The sequence below is a fragment of the Megascapheus bottae genome, chromosome 1 (assembly GCF_031878675.1).
Source record: "Megascapheus bottae isolate mThoBot1 chromosome 1, mThoBot2.hap1, whole genome shotgun sequence".
Lineage (NCBI taxonomy): Eukaryota > Metazoa > Chordata > Mammalia > Rodentia > Geomyidae > Megascapheus > Megascapheus bottae.
Genome location: NC_143509.1, coordinates 24,854,332 through 24,869,419, shown reverse-complemented (window position 1 = coordinate 24,869,419; position 15,088 = coordinate 24,854,332). Strand labels below are relative to the sequence as shown.

Below are 15,088 nucleotides of genomic sequence, written 5' to 3'. Positions count from 1 at the left end.
CCTAGTTTAATGGGAGGAAGGACATTTTACAAAGCATTTCATGGCGCTTTTCTCTTTTCTCAAGGTGATGAGGCACCCGGATCACGTGTCCTCTAGCGTCTACCTGTGGGCTCACCATGAGAAGCTGGTGATCATCGACCAGTCCATAGCCTTTGTGGGTGGCATAGACCTGGCCTATGGCAGATGGGACGACCATGAACACAGGCTGACTGATGTGGGCAGTGTGAAGAGGGTCACTTCAGGCTCTCTCACAGTGAGTGAAGGACCCGTTTAGGGACTGAGTGAATGAATATGGGTGGTCTGTCCGAGTGCACGTGGCACGAGTGGATGATGGAGAGGACTGAACTGTCCATGGAGAGGTAGAGGGCACGAGGGTGTGTGGCAGGCATGGGAGGGGGGCAGGTCTCTTGATCCCCCTCACCCCGACACCTCCAAGGGCCCCATGCTCAGAGCACATACTCAGCCCCTGTGACTCCCATTCAAAGTCAAGGTTTCTATCTGGAAAAGGAAGCTGATGAACAAAAATGTGTGGGGATGAAGATGGGAGTTAACCAGCCAGAGGAAACCTCATGAAAACTAGCATTCGGGGTTGCGGTGTGTCTTGGGGGGTGCCTCAGGGGATAAGGGGTTATCTCGGGTTGGACACATGCTTAACCACAGATTTTGGAATTTGAACAACTTGAAGGGCACAAGTCAACAGGCCCAGTGGCTTTGGGATCCTCTAGGAGAAGCTGAATTTGGGTAGAAAGTCAATGACTTCTCCAAGTACCTTTCCATCAAAAGACACCAAACTCTGGGCTTTCCAGCATGTGCTTGCCTGGTCAAGCCCATGTCTGCTGTGGAACTTGATCATGGCTCCCTCACCAGTGCCGAGCCTGGTGTCAGCTTCTTGGGAAAGTCCAGGGTGAACTGTAGGCAGGGCCTCAGTGACCACAGGATGAGGCCCATCCGTGTTGATCGGGGAGAAGTGGGTGGTCTGGCCAGGAAAGGTGGCTTTCCCAAATCCAAATTGAGACTCAGTGGCCCTGCTCCAGGAATCCCAAATACTTCAGGCCCTCCTCCTCTCCCCACCTCTCCTAGATGAAGGGCCCTGGGGCAGTACAGCTCAGGCCATGTTTTTTGTCCTCTTTTTTTTTTTTTCCACCCAGGCTGCAGTTACAGGGTCCATGAATTCGCTCAATCTCCAAGGTAGAACAGGCTCTCAAATTCTGCCCAGCCTCAAAAGTGCTGACGAGCCAGATTCCAAGCTGAAAGGAATCGGGAAATCCAGAAAGTTCTCCAAGTTTAGTCTGTACCGGCAGCTGCACCTTCGCCACCTGCACAACACAGACAGCCTGAGCAGCGTGGACAGCGCTTCCAGTGAGTCTCCAACTTTGCCATCTCTGCAAAAAGTCACTGCAGCTTTTCTGTTCCCTCCCTCCCTTTCTCCTTCCTCCCTCCCTTTCTCCTTCCTCCCTCCCCTCCCTCCTTCCTTCTTTGTTCTTGCTTGTGGATAGGGCCCAAGTGCATTGTTTTTAAGATAGGTTCTCAAATTTCACCTGAGCTGGTCTCAAATTCAAAATCTTCCTGTCTCTGCCTCCTGAATAGCTGTAATTAAAGGCAGGAAACAGCATACCCAACTGGCACCCCTGTCTTTAAGCGTGTTTGACTGTAATTCAGTAAAAGTGAGCAAGGTAGACAGGCTCCTGCCTAGTCCTGTATAGCATCACACCACCCCCTGCTTCTAATTTTTTTTTTCTAGCAGGTTGACTTTTGTTTTCACAGAGTTGTCTCATTTTCTACTTCATACTTTTGATGGTAGCATATTGAATAAGCATTTTTGATAATGTCTTAGAAATTTTCTAAGCTTTTCTTAGAAATTTCATTTCTCACACCTGGCATGCCAAAACACACATCAGCTATTTGTATCCTACTAAACCTCTCTTACCACTGCAGTTTCTTTTGTACAGATGGCCTTTTGTAATCTTGCTAGTTTAAAAAAGTGATTGAATTTGCTTTCCAGTTTTGGTATGTGTATCAGTATTCCTTTGTTAAAAAAAAAAAGACTTCTCACCTTTCCCTAGGTTATCTTAATCATTACAGAAGTCATCAGACTTTAATCCATGGTTTCAAGCCTCACTTGAAACTCTTCCGCCCTTGCAGTGGGTCTGAGCAGGGCCTCACTAGACCCCACATTGGTAAGTGGCGTGGCTCGCACGTGGCACAGCCCTGCAGGCTTCTGCTTTTGTTCAGTCACCAGTTGCTTGGGCTCTGAGTGAGTGTGTGTGCTTCTGGATTGGCTTTCTGCTCATGTGCCTCATAGAATGTGGGGAGCCGTCTGTCCCTATGGCTGGGATTTCTGCTTCCCAACAGCCTCCTTCCTAATAGTGAAAGCAAGGCCTCCCAGAGGAGGCTGTTTTCGAATTAGGTGGAGAAGAGGGGAAGGCGGGGGTTGGTGTGGGTGTGGCAGGTGAAGGAAATTCAACCAAAAGTGTTGGATGGAAAAACTGGCATTTGGGGTGTCCATAGAAAAATCCCTCGGTCAGCTAAAACATTTTTTATATAAGCCTAGGATGATGCATATAACCATGTTGGACTTGATTTGGTTGAAGATCTTGAAGTCCTTTGAGTGGAGGTATCCTGGGCTATATGTGAATCACATCTAGCTGTTCAAGAGGTATGAGGATCCAGGTTCAAAGTCAGCCCAGGCCAGAAAGTCTGTCAGGCTCCACCTCCAATTAACAAGCAAAATGTTAGGCTGTAGGTGTGGCTCTCAAGTGGTAGACCATCTCACCAGTTGTGAGTAAGTAAATGAGAGCATGAGGTCTTGAGTTCAAGTTCTGGAACTGAAGGAAGGAAGGAAATCAGATGACCTTTTAAGAGAAATCAGGCTGTAAGTTATGGTGGTGGGAAGGAATGAGCATTTGTCAGCTGAGCCTCTGCAGGGCTAAGTCCTGGTCATAATGTCAGTAATAAAAACCTCCCACTATCCCATCTGGGCAAGGTCTCTGCCTACGTGCCAGCCATTCTTAGTGGCACCCATTATCTCCTTTTTCTCAGCCCAGGAAACAGAGTTACAGATGATAAGCAGCTTGCTCCATGAATTCCCAGCTTATCAGAGTCTCAGGGTTCAGGAGCCAGATTTGTGATTTAGCAAAAATGACCTGTTGGCCAGAGTCCAAGGCCAAGGCTCTCTTACACACGGTTGATGAGATGGGGGAGAAAGAGCCCAGCTATCATGCCCCAATATGACTCAGTCAGTTAGCAAGTACCAGTGAACCTGATAACACAAGGAAAGAGAGGGAGGGGAAGGGAAGGAAAATGGGGGAAAAAAAGGAAAGATAGATGCATTAATTGGATAGAGAGTAATGGCACATGTTTGATATCAGCTGTTTGTTGACCTTTTCCTTGTTAGCAGTAATAAATAGCTAATGAGTTGAGTTTTTTTGTTTTTTACAATGTAGTTGAAACAGATCTTTAAAATTTAAGTATATAACCAGAGAGATAATAAATACAAAGTTGTCATTTCCTAGTCTTTTTCTCTCAGGGGCACTGAATAAATGACTTCCAAAGAGCTTAGGATCAAATAGTATCATTTAGTGTACTTGTATAAATTATTTCATATTGTACCACCCAGTGCCTTAGTGATTCGCCTAGTCCCCTGAACTACTGTTGAAGCTTTCTCCATAGATGGAATGTAAATCTGTAGAACCTAATAATCTAGAAGCACAGAAAGTTTCCAGGCCAGAAGGTTTGTAAAGCTTGTAATTCATTGAGGACCAGTGGAACTAAATATTAGACATGAAATCAGAAAGTAGAGACTAAGGACTGCGCACAGATGCATAAATTCCCAAGTATTTACTTCAACTCTAAGCATGGAGTGTGGGGACTGAAAGAGATCCATAATGTCCTACAGCAGCCTTGGGGTCAAATGTGCTTCAGAAAGTAAAAGGTTCTGAGCGGGATGCCGTGGCTCACACCTGTAATCCTAGCTCCTCAGGAGGCTGAGATCTGAGGATCACAGTTCACAGCCAGCCTGGGCACTAAAGACCTTGAAACTCTTTATCTCTAATCACTGGAAAATGGGAAGTGGGGCTGTGGCTCCAGGGGTAGGGTGGTAGCCTTGAGCTGAAGAGCTCAGGGGCAGTGCCCAGGCCCACTGGCACTGCATCAGCACACACACACACACAAAGATTCTAGATTTTTTTTTTAAAAAAGTGATAACTCTTCCACTCTTCCTTATATTATGTCACCCTCCTATCAGGGGCCTGGGAATATTTGGGATATAAGCAAACCATTTAATTAGGTTTTTTCAGAGCTTTGAAGATTGGAGATTGTGTGGTTAAAGATGAGTTTGTGTAGGTAGAGTGGGCTGGGGATGAGCAGGGGTCACCCCACTCTGTGCCAGTTTGTGAGGGCTTGTAAGGTATGCTGAGACTGCACCTGCACCCACTGAATGCCAGAGAATCCTCACTGGGGAAAGGTGTTAAAGGTGAGGTTACACAGACAAAGGGCATTGGACCCATGATTACACTGAATAGGAGCAACTTTTCCAAAAGAGCAGTCAGCAGAATTCCAGTAGGGCTGGCATAACGCCAGTAGGTGGGGTGTGGAGAGGAGGTGGCAGGAGCGGGGGCGGGGGTGGGGGCAGGGGTGGCAATGGGGAGGATTAGAACTCAGAAACCTTTCTAACAGGAAGCTGAACCCTTTGGGGAAGGCTTGATGGCCTGAGGACACTTAGGACTTGTATTAGATGTAATTGTAAAAACTTTCCAGCTGAATAACATCCAGTGAGGTCCTGAGATTCACTTAACAAATCTCAAGTGTTCACTTCATTAAGCTTGCTTGCTTTTACCTTCCGTATGGGGGTGCTGTTTGCTCCTGTGGGAGGCAGATTCTCACAAAACGGAGGGCAGAAGCCTCAGCAGATCACACGGTGACTTAAATACGATGGGCAATAAAACAGGACCAGCTGCATGCTTCTCAAATCTACTGAGTTGTATGATGTGCCTGCGGGTGAGAATTTAAACTTTTGGGATTAGAGGAAATAACTTCTAATTTCAAATTTATTACAATTTTTTATGAACATTGGTATTTTAATAAAACTCATTCAGCAGAACAAAATATTATAATTTTTTTGACTGCACTTGGTCAGAACAACATGTAATAAATCCACAAATAGGGTGAGCTTCCCATATTTATGTGTGATTGATGTATAGTCATACTTGTTCTACCAATATTTGCTGATTTACCGGGATGCCAGGTTTTGTAGGCCGTGAGGGGTAGTCCCCACTATGAGCACCTGCAGCCTCCCGGGGCAGTGGGGAAGCATGGGGTTCAGAGCCGCGAGGTGCAGTTCCTAAGCAGTGGACAGGGATGGCCATAGCTGCCTTGCCGTCCAGATCCACAGGTTCTCTAGTGACACAAGAGCAGTCAGCTCTTGAGGGTGGCCACAAACCAGGACACATGGAGGGAAGAGCGCTCCAGACAGAAAGGAGAACATGCAAGCCAGACCAGGCCCATCAAAATACCAAGATTGGTGTGGCATGCTGGGCTGGGCAAACTAGAATAAAAGTTCCATGTGACACTAGTTTAGGAAGCTTCTATGCACAAGAAGCCCTTGGTACCTGCCTCTCTGGACTATAGGTGAACCGAGAAGAGAGACTTTTATATCACCAGTTTGTATTTTCTGTAGACTCTTCTGGGCCAGTGTGGTGTGGGGAGGTGGTCAGTCTACACCTTTTCAATGTCAATTCAAGCAGGATCATCCATCCATCCATCCATCCATTCATCCATCCATCAATCCATGGAATACTTTTGCACCCCATGTCCATTGATCAAGTGCTTCTTTTTCTGCCAAGCGCTGTGTTTGTGAGCTGTAATTCTGTTAGTCTTCTGCATCGTTGTCGCAATGGTTGATCTAGTTCCTAAACTTAAGCAGCTGTTGAGCTCAAGGTTACACTTCGGTGAGATAGTCTCACAAGCTCATTGTGAATGCTACCACAGGCCACTGCTTTCATGCTCGATCAAAAGCTTCTGTCTTGTTGGTCTTGTAATATTAATATATATATACATATTTATATGTGTTTATATATTTATGTATATACATTTATATAAAGTTTTTATGGATGCTATTTTAGCTTGAGGACTATAACATCTTAGTCTCAGCTCTTATCTATTTCAAATTCTTCTTTTTATATAGAAGGTATTTCTGCCTCCCACCCCCCAGAACCAAACTAAGTGTCACATAGCTGGTTAATGCTTGATAATGTTTTAGTGTGACACACAGGCTTTCTGTAAACATGAGACACCAGGTCTATAAACATTGAGACATCATCTCCACATCTCTTCACACTTCATCCTCACCTGGTTTTACTGCTCCCTATCGTCCTACTTGGGGAATCCTTTCTTTACATTCCCCCGCTATCTGTTGATCTGGTGCTCTGCAAGGCTATGAGAATAAGCAGCACAAACTGCCAGAGAATATTCAGTGTCATTGTTTAATGATAAACCACAATAATGCCCCACAGCACCACCAAGTGCCCACTAACAATAAACTTGTAAGGGTTATCAGCCCCCAGCCTCTAATCAAATAGATACATGCAGCCCTAATTAAGAGTCCCAAGAGGAACAGGGAAGCCCTGCTTAGTAGAGGAAGCCTCACCGCCTCACGTGGCCTAGGCTCTGAGCTGACCTTGTTGTGTTCACAGACAGCGGCTCCATCCGTAGCCTCCAGACCGGTGTGGGAGAACTACATGGGGAAACCAGATTCTGGCATGGCAAGGACTACTGTAATTTTGTCTTCAAAGACTGGGTTCAACTGGATAAACCTTTTGCTGGTGAGGATTGTGGCTCTGGGCCGCGGGTTGTATTTCATCTTTTGAGCATCTCAGAGGGTATACATGTGTAGGATCTAAATATTTTTATGCTTTGCTGTGTTTTATCTTTTTGAAAGTTTGAGCTGGGTACTGGTGCCTCACATCTGCTACCCTAGTTGCTCAGGAGGCTGAAATCTGAGGATCACAGTTCAAGACCAGCCCAAGCAGGAAAGTCAGTAAGATTATCTCCAATTAACAAGCAAAAATCCAGAAATGGAGCTGTAATTCTAATGGTAAAGCTCCAACCTTGAGTGGAATAAAAAAGGGGGCAAGACCCTGACTTTAAGCTCTACTACCAAAGCGCGCCCCCCCCCCACACATACAAATGGAAAGAAAGTTTGATTCAATTTTGAAGACATGATTTGGTCACTTTTCCTTGTATTAGTAATAATAATAGTAATAATAGGCCAACTTCATAATACTACCTGAAAGTACAGACCTACAGGTTTCCAGTAAGCATAGTTTAAGGTAATACTTCTTATGCTCTTCTGTTTTGGAATCATCTATTTTCATAATTGTGCTTAAGGTCTAAGAGAAGGTATTTGGCACTGTCTACATGATCTGCCATTATTTGAACAGAACAAACAAGCAAAAGATATTCAGAGCACAGCTTTGATAATTGCTCTAACTCTACCTGCCAGCTGACCGTGCGTGAGACAGGAAGGTGGATGAGAACTGTATTCCTTCATGTAAGGTCTATGTTGGTTTGATTAGAAAAGTGCTGTTCTAGCCAAACCAAGGAAATATGTGCATAGTGAACGTGAATGCTATTTATGATATTGCTTAGATATGATAGTAGGGCCAGAGAGTTTCTTTCCCCAGCTCAGGAGTCATTGACAGATTGTTGCCTGGTGCACCTGCACAGATTTCATTGACAGGTATGCCATGCCCCGGATGCCCTGGCATGACATTGCCTCTGCAGTCCATGGGAAGGCAGCTCGAGACGTGGCCAGGCACTTCATCCAGCGCTGGAACTTCACCAAGGTACTAGTCCTGTCACCACCATTCTGTCCAGGTGAAGATGGGAAGTCCCACTTGCAGGGGAATTGCAGAGGGTTGGGAAGAGGAGAGTGCTGTAGTTATAGCCGAGACATCATCTCCCTTTGGATACATGACTGTCAGAGTGCCCAGGCCTCGGGGCACTAAGGAAAGGAAAATGTTTCTGATCCAGAGTGCAGAGGGACAGCCACAGATCTCCACGCCTCTTCCTTGAACCTCTTAGATGCTCAGTAATGGTTAAGCACTTAGTTAACTTGGCTCACTGGGTGATTGGAAGGATACAAGAGCCCTGTTTAGACCAGGGAGCTGGAGCCTCCAGTGTTAGGGCTACACTGGAAAGGACTCTGAGAGCTGGTTCTGAGCAGGGTGAGGGAGAGCCATTTTTCTTTTCTGCAGATGGATAATATCATCTTGAGTTGTCCTTCACTGCTTGTGAGAGCTTGCCCCAATAAGCACAAGTCTGGTGTGGTCAAATCCCACTTTGTTTACTTGAAGTGATTCTGGTTATTCTCCCCTCCCCCTTCAGCCCAGTAAGCTGAAGAAGGTTCTATTAATACTTACCATTCATAAACACATTATAAAAATATAATGAAAATTAGGAGGAAGCAAAGGAAGGGTAGTATCATCTTAAGGGAAATGTACTAACCACCTGACTGGCCTATGTAACTGCAACTCCTCTGTACAACCCCTTTATAATAAAAATGAAAAAATAAGGGGCCAGGAGTTTGGCCTAGTGGCAGAGTGCTTGCCTAGCATGCATAAAGACTCAGGTTCAATTCCTTGGTACCATATACATAGAAAAAAAAGCCAGAAGTGGTGCTGTGGCTCAAGTGGTAGAGCTAGTCTAGCCTTGAGAAAACCTAAGGACAGTGCTCAGGCCCTGAGCCCAAGCCCAGGACTGGCAAAAATAAATAATAAAATATAATGGAAACTAATAAAAATATTTTAAGTAAATACAGAATGTAGGGGAATAAACTACAATTACCTTTAAGAGCTAAATGAATGCTAATCTCTTCTACTGGACTTAGAATTTAAAAAAATAAGCTGATGTTCCACACTAGGGAAGATAAATTGCTACAACATCAGTAAGTTTAAGTATTTAGTCTTTAACAGAGAAAAAAAATCTAGTTTAATGACTAGATAATTAAACTAAGGAGATAAGTTTTGGCCTAGCACTGATAGGTACACAGGACAGTGCCAAGGCCCAGAGTTCAAGCCCCATTACTGACCAAAAAAGTATCATAACCCTTAGAAATGTCCCTTGATGGGCCAGGAGTTTGGCCTAGTGGTAGAGTGCTTACCTAGCATGCATCAAGACCCAGGTTCGATTTCTCGGTACCACATACAGAGAAAAAGCCTGAAGCGTTGCTGTGGCTTAAGTGTTAGAGCTCTAGCCTTGAGAAAGCCCAAGGATAGTGCTCAGGCCCTGAGTTCAAGCCTCAGAACTTGCAAAAAAAAAAAAGAAGAAAAGAAAAGAAGAAGAAACGTCTCTTGATTTTTTTTTTTTAAATCCCTGAACTTTTCTTATTACAAAATAGGGAAGAATGAATGGACTTTCATGTGAATCTTCATCTGTTTTTTACCCCTTTATTTTAGATTATGAAACCAAAATATCGGTCCCTTTCTTACCCTTTTCTGCTTCCAAAGTCTCAAACTACAGCCCATGAGCTGAGGTATCAGGTGCCTGGAGCTGTATATGCTACTGTGCAGGTAAGCTGACATTTGCATTTCTGCCATTTGCTACTCTGTAAGTGACTGGAATCGCACTAACTTACTTTAGCTCTGATTTTTATATCACTAATTGGGTCTTCTTAGGATTAACTTTGCTATGTTAATTGTATTCAATTCACATTTTCTCTGACTATATTAAATGACTACATCTCCTCAGAAGCCTCTGGGTCAAAGAATGATTTTCCCATAATTCCTTGGGAAATGACCTTAACAACACCTCCCACATTAAACCTGGCACTGTCCATGTACTGGACTGTAGTCCAGTCTAATAGTAGACCTCAATCAACTTCCTTGTAGTAGGAGTCTTTCAGTGGAATAGGAATTTGCTTATTGGAGTTATAAAAATTTGTCACATCTAATGTAGTCATCAAGTTACATATCAGAAATTTCAGATCCAGTGGTACTGGAAATTAAAAATAAATAAAATTCATTTTTAAATATGTTAGGATTTTAACAAGGTTTGTTGCATAAGTTCGGAGGCCATGAGCTTACTTATATGGGAAGAAATAGTATGATGTGTGAATTAAAAGAGAGCTTTTCAACCCGGTACTGGTGGCTAGGCCTTGTAATCCTACCAACTCAGGAAGCTGAGATCTAAGAATTGAAGTTCAAGACCAGTTCAGGCAGAAAACTTTGACTACTTTCAGTTAAACAGCCAAAAAATAAAAAAAAAGAAAAAGAAAAACTAGCTCAAGTGATAGAACTCTAGCTTTGAGAAAAAAAAGCTAAATGAGAGCCTAAGGCCTTGAGTTCAAGCCCCAGTACTGGGAAGGGGGGAAAAAGATTCTAGAATTAGACCATGTTAAAATCCAACTCGGTTAGGGAAGGGGAAAAAACAAGACTAGGAGGGGAAAGGTGGGAGAAAAACATGAGAAAGGTATCAATATTCAAGAAGTAATGAACCCACTACCTGATGAATGTAACTGTAACCAAATAAAATCCTGACTCTGCTGTATTGCCGTGGGGGAAATGGCCTCTCCATACATGCCCTTTTCTACAGATCGAGGATAATAATAGTGATTGATGGGAAGTGATGAGTAAAAAGTTCTTGTGCTCAAAGCACTGAGCCGAGTGTACTAGTTGTGTTCTGTATCAGTGCTGTCATACCTTCCCTTAATCTTTCAAGAGTTTGCCACATAGAAATTGGCATTTCTCTGCTAGATCACTTGGTTCGTAGTGGATTTAAAGAAGTCTTCATATCATATGCTTATTGAAATGAGAAATTAAACACAATAAAGTAAACAATAGATAAGAATTCAAGTCAATCGATCATCTACAGTCAATCGTTCATCTACAGTAGGTACCTAGTTGTTGCCATTTTAAATATATTAAAGCATTATCATCTGGGACAGAGTGGCTCAGCCAGTCAGAGAATGTAGGCCTGCCTACCAGCATGAATTGCTGCTGAAAAAGTCCACCAGAGCTGAGAGCTGACAACACAGCTTTGATAAACACTTTAAAAATAATCCTGGCAATTCCCCTTTAAAACCAGACCTCCAGAGCCTGCCAGGAGCAGGCAGACAAGCAGCAGCCCATATGGGTGTAGGGGAAAGGGGAAGAGGTGGTTCCAGACTGTTTTCCTTCTAATAAGAATAGACTAGTTCCTCAGTGCTCTTATTGGCATTCAAGACACATTACCAGGGGGACAGAGGCTTGGCTCCAGTGATAGAGTGCCTGTCTAGCAAATGCAAGTCCTGAGTTCAAACCTTAGTACCACAAAAGAAAAAAAAAAAAAACACAACAACAGGCAAATAGCAACACCAAGACAGACAGAGGGCAGTCTTTAAGGTGAGAGAAAATGCAAATGTAAGCCAGCCTTGACATAATAAATGGGAGTGATTCTTTGTGCGCTCCAGTCCTGGGGCCTGAATTCTGAGCATGGGTGCTGTCCCTAGGCTTTTGTGCTATACCATTTGACTTGTAGTTCTACTTCCAGTGTCTCTGGGTAATTGGGGACAAGCTTCTTCTAGACTTTCCTGTCCAGGATGGCTTTGAACTGCCATCCTCGGATCTCAGTTAGGATTACAGGTGTGAGCCACGGCACCCAGCAGGAATGATCCTTCTTATTAAATTGGGCAGCTACAGTAGAAATCACCCCTGCTGAGGTGGGTATCTTTTATTTCTGCCAACATCTATTTGAATATTGATAACATCATTCCAGGTCACAGGAAATGATCAATACGGAAAGGTGGTCAAGGACAGCTGATGAAAAGCTCAGTCATGACAGTCTGGGCCTTACTGGGCCATGAGCCTGACATTGTTATTAATTGTTGCTAAATAGAAGAAATTCCACCGGAATCCAGTCTTTAATCCTGTTTATGAGAAGGATGGAAAGGATGAAGGAAGGAAGGGAAGGAGGGGAGGGGAGGGGAGGGGAAAGGGTCAGGGTCGGATGGGCTGGGAGAAAGGAGCCCATTTGTCCTAAACACTCTGTTCCCTGATTGACTTGGGAGCTTATGGAAATAATTGAAATAAGGAGGCACATCAGGAATCTGAGCTCTCTGGATTTTTAGGCAGAAGCATCTGGAGTTCCAGGCAAGCCTGAGCTACATTTGGGGGCCCTATTTTAAAACACAAAGTAAGACATTAATGGAGATGCTGAGTTTCTAAGACAAAGCAGAAGAATTCCAGAGAGAAAAGAAACAGGACAGATACTAAGAATGTTCTGAAAGAACTTCAAGAAGAGGCCGGGAGTTTGGCCTAGTGGTTAAAGTGCTTGCTTAGCATGCATGAAGACCCGGGTTCGATTCCTTGGTACCACATACATACAAAAAAGCTGGAAGTGGTGCTGAGGGACAAGTGGTAGAGCTCTAGCCTTGAGAAAGTCCAAGGACAGTGCTCAGGCGCTGAGCTCAAGCCCAGGACCGGCCAAAAAAAAAAAAAAAGATTTCTCTTACTTAGTCTTAAGTATTTGAATCAAGCCCATTGTATGAAAAGGTATTAGGTTTGTGGTTAAAGAGAAGGTTAGATTTTAAGTTCTAACACAGAACACAATCCAAAGGGAAAGCACTGGTTCCAGTGACAATTTTGAGGCTCTTCCGTGACACGAGTACTAGGTGATTATGTATTTTAAAGCTGTGTTCAAAATAGAGGTCAGAAAAATGTGGGTTCACTTGGGGCAGTTCATAGAAGCCATGTGTCTACGTATAGTGTGGGTTGTAATTGTCTGAGTTAGGTTGCTTTAAAAGAGACAAGCAGGACAAGTTTGTCAGGTCAAACACGAAAGGAATAAATCTTCAATTGAAGCCAGGTACCCTTGGCTCACACCACTAACCCTAGCTAATTAGGAGGCTGAGATCTGAGGATCAAGTTTCAAAGCCAGCCTGGCCAGAAAAAACTACTAACCATCTACTAACCAGTGAAAGGATGGAAATGGAGATATGGCTCAAGTGGTAATCAAACTGTGTTTGACTTCTGTGAATATTGATAAAACTTGCAGTGAAAGTGATGTTTCCATAACCCTGGAGTTTCAGTGGTGCAGGACAAGAAGGAATGATGCCTGAATTTTCTGTGTGAATGAAGGATAAGGGTTTGAACTCTTGATAGTGGTCTAGAGAGCCTTGAGGATGTCAGAGGTATCAGAGGACCTCTCTCTCCTGCTTATGCTCTGTCACACCTTGATACAAGTTCAGATCTTATCTTGTACAGCTTGACTTATTTCATTGACATGGCTAGGAAGAGAAATGGGTTACCTCTACCTTTCAGGGAAAATGGCCCATTGTTACTTTCATTCCCCGCCCTCCCCCCCCAAGCCCATGGCAGCTGAGGTCCTCAGGCTGAGCTTGTCTCAGCTGGCCTTGCTCAGGAGCCCTCTCTTCTATCTGGCTGTTCAGGAAGTCACTCAAGTTGTCTAGACGTGACATGCAACTTAATCCCCTACTGTACACTCCTAAATTTTATCTTTTGTGAAAGTATTAATTGGTCCTCGAATTGAATCCTTAACTGAATCAGCAGATTTCAGGAGAGTAAGAAAAGAAAAGTAGAGTTTCTGGATTTGAGGGAATGTGTTTTATGACCTTGCCTCTAAGAGAGGCATAGCACATGGAGAAGCTAACCTGAAAGCTGAGCTACTCAGGAGGATAAGATCTCAGAATCACACTTTGAAACCAGCCTGGGAAGCAAAGTCTAAGAGATTCTTATGTCCAATTGACCAGCAAAAAACTAGAATTGGAGGTATAGTTCAAATAGTAGAGCTCCAGTTTGTTTTTTGTCCTCCTAGTCTTAGGCTTGAACTCAGAGCCTGGGCACTGTCCCTGGGCTTTTTGAGGCAAGAACTCTTACCACTTGAGCCATAGCACCATTTTCAGTTTTTTTCTATACGTGTGGTACCAGAGAATTGAACCCCGGGCTTTATGTATGCTAGGTAAGCACTCTACCACTAGACCATGCTCCCTGCCAAGCTCTAGTTCTTAAGCAAAAGAGCTGAGTAAAAGCATAGGGTCCTGAGTTCAAGTCCCAGTGCTAGTGATCACACACACAAAGACTATTCACTAAGAGCACATTTCCTGACTAGCCCATTATGTTTGTGGTGCTATTTTTTTCCCTTCATGACAGTGGGGTTGAAGCAGAGGAGTATCTTTATGGTGCAGTGTGGGTAACGGAGCCCCATGACTGGGGTGTGATATCCAGAGTGAAAGAGCTAAGGACTCCAGAGTTGACACGGATCTCCAGGCATGGTTCCCCCATGTCTGCAATGCCCTATGTTACTTTGTTCTGCAGAGCTAGATCAGGGTGAGGGCCATCAGAGCCTCACCCCTGCATTTTCTGCTTCATGCTCCTTAGCAAGATTCTGTTGGTTCAGCATGTATTATCTCTACCTGATGGACAGTAGTGTAGTTCCTCTAAACGACATAAAAATCATATTTTCTTAGGCTGGATCTTCCCCCCACCCAAATTGTAAGTTGTCTTCAATGCTTCCTGGTCATGATTTTAATTTCCCAATTCACTGCACATGTATACACATACAGCAAAATTAAATAAAATGGCTTGAGGGGAAATATTTTATGATAACTATGAACAAAGATGAAATGTTATTGAGAATGGCATCAATCATTTTTGTCAAGTACTGGTTATTTTCACTAGGCTGATAAATACAATTTTAAATGATCAATCAGAGCCATCATTTTTACCAACCTTCTTATAGATAATAGACATAAAACTAATTCTGTATTTTTTGTAAGCAGGGAAGTATTGTTTCCATTTGATTTTTTTTTTTAATGCCTGGGGCTTGAACTCAGAGCCTGAGCACTGTCCTTGGGCTTTCTCAAGACTAGTGTTCTACCACTTGAGCTACAGCATCACTTCTGGTTTTTTTGTTTTGTTTTTTTCTATGTGTGTGGTACGGAGGAATCAAACCCCAGTCTTCATACACACCAGACAAGCACTCTACCACTAGGCCAAACTCCCGGCCCCTTGAATTTTTTGAGGGTCCATCTGAACATTCATTTGAAATCAGAAATAGCAAATCTGTTTTTAGAATGAGTAAACTGCTGGGCCGTCAT

The 15,088-nt window shown here is 43.6% G+C and overlaps 1 protein-coding gene across 2 annotated transcripts in view; it reads left to right on the top strand.

The window, feature by feature from the left end:
* The window catches only part of Pld1 (phospholipase D1), a 130,982-nt gene that overhangs the window by 79,364 nt on the left and 36,530 nt on the right, over positions 1 to 15,088 (top strand). The window contains exons 15-20 of one of the 2 annotated variants that reach the window (XM_090338758.1): positions 65 to 253; positions 1,149 to 1,359; positions 2,064 to 2,177; positions 6,690 to 6,818; positions 7,723 to 7,841; positions 9,453 to 9,566. In XM_090338758.1, the coding sequence (XP_090194884.1) occupies positions 65 to 253; positions 1,149 to 1,359; positions 2,064 to 2,177; positions 6,690 to 6,818; positions 7,723 to 7,841; positions 9,453 to 9,566 (876 nt within the window). The remainder of the gene's footprint in view (positions 1 to 64; positions 254 to 1,148; positions 1,360 to 2,063; positions 2,178 to 6,689; positions 6,819 to 7,722; positions 7,842 to 9,452; positions 9,567 to 15,088) is intronic. The other variant, XM_090338764.1, reaches the window with a different exon arrangement.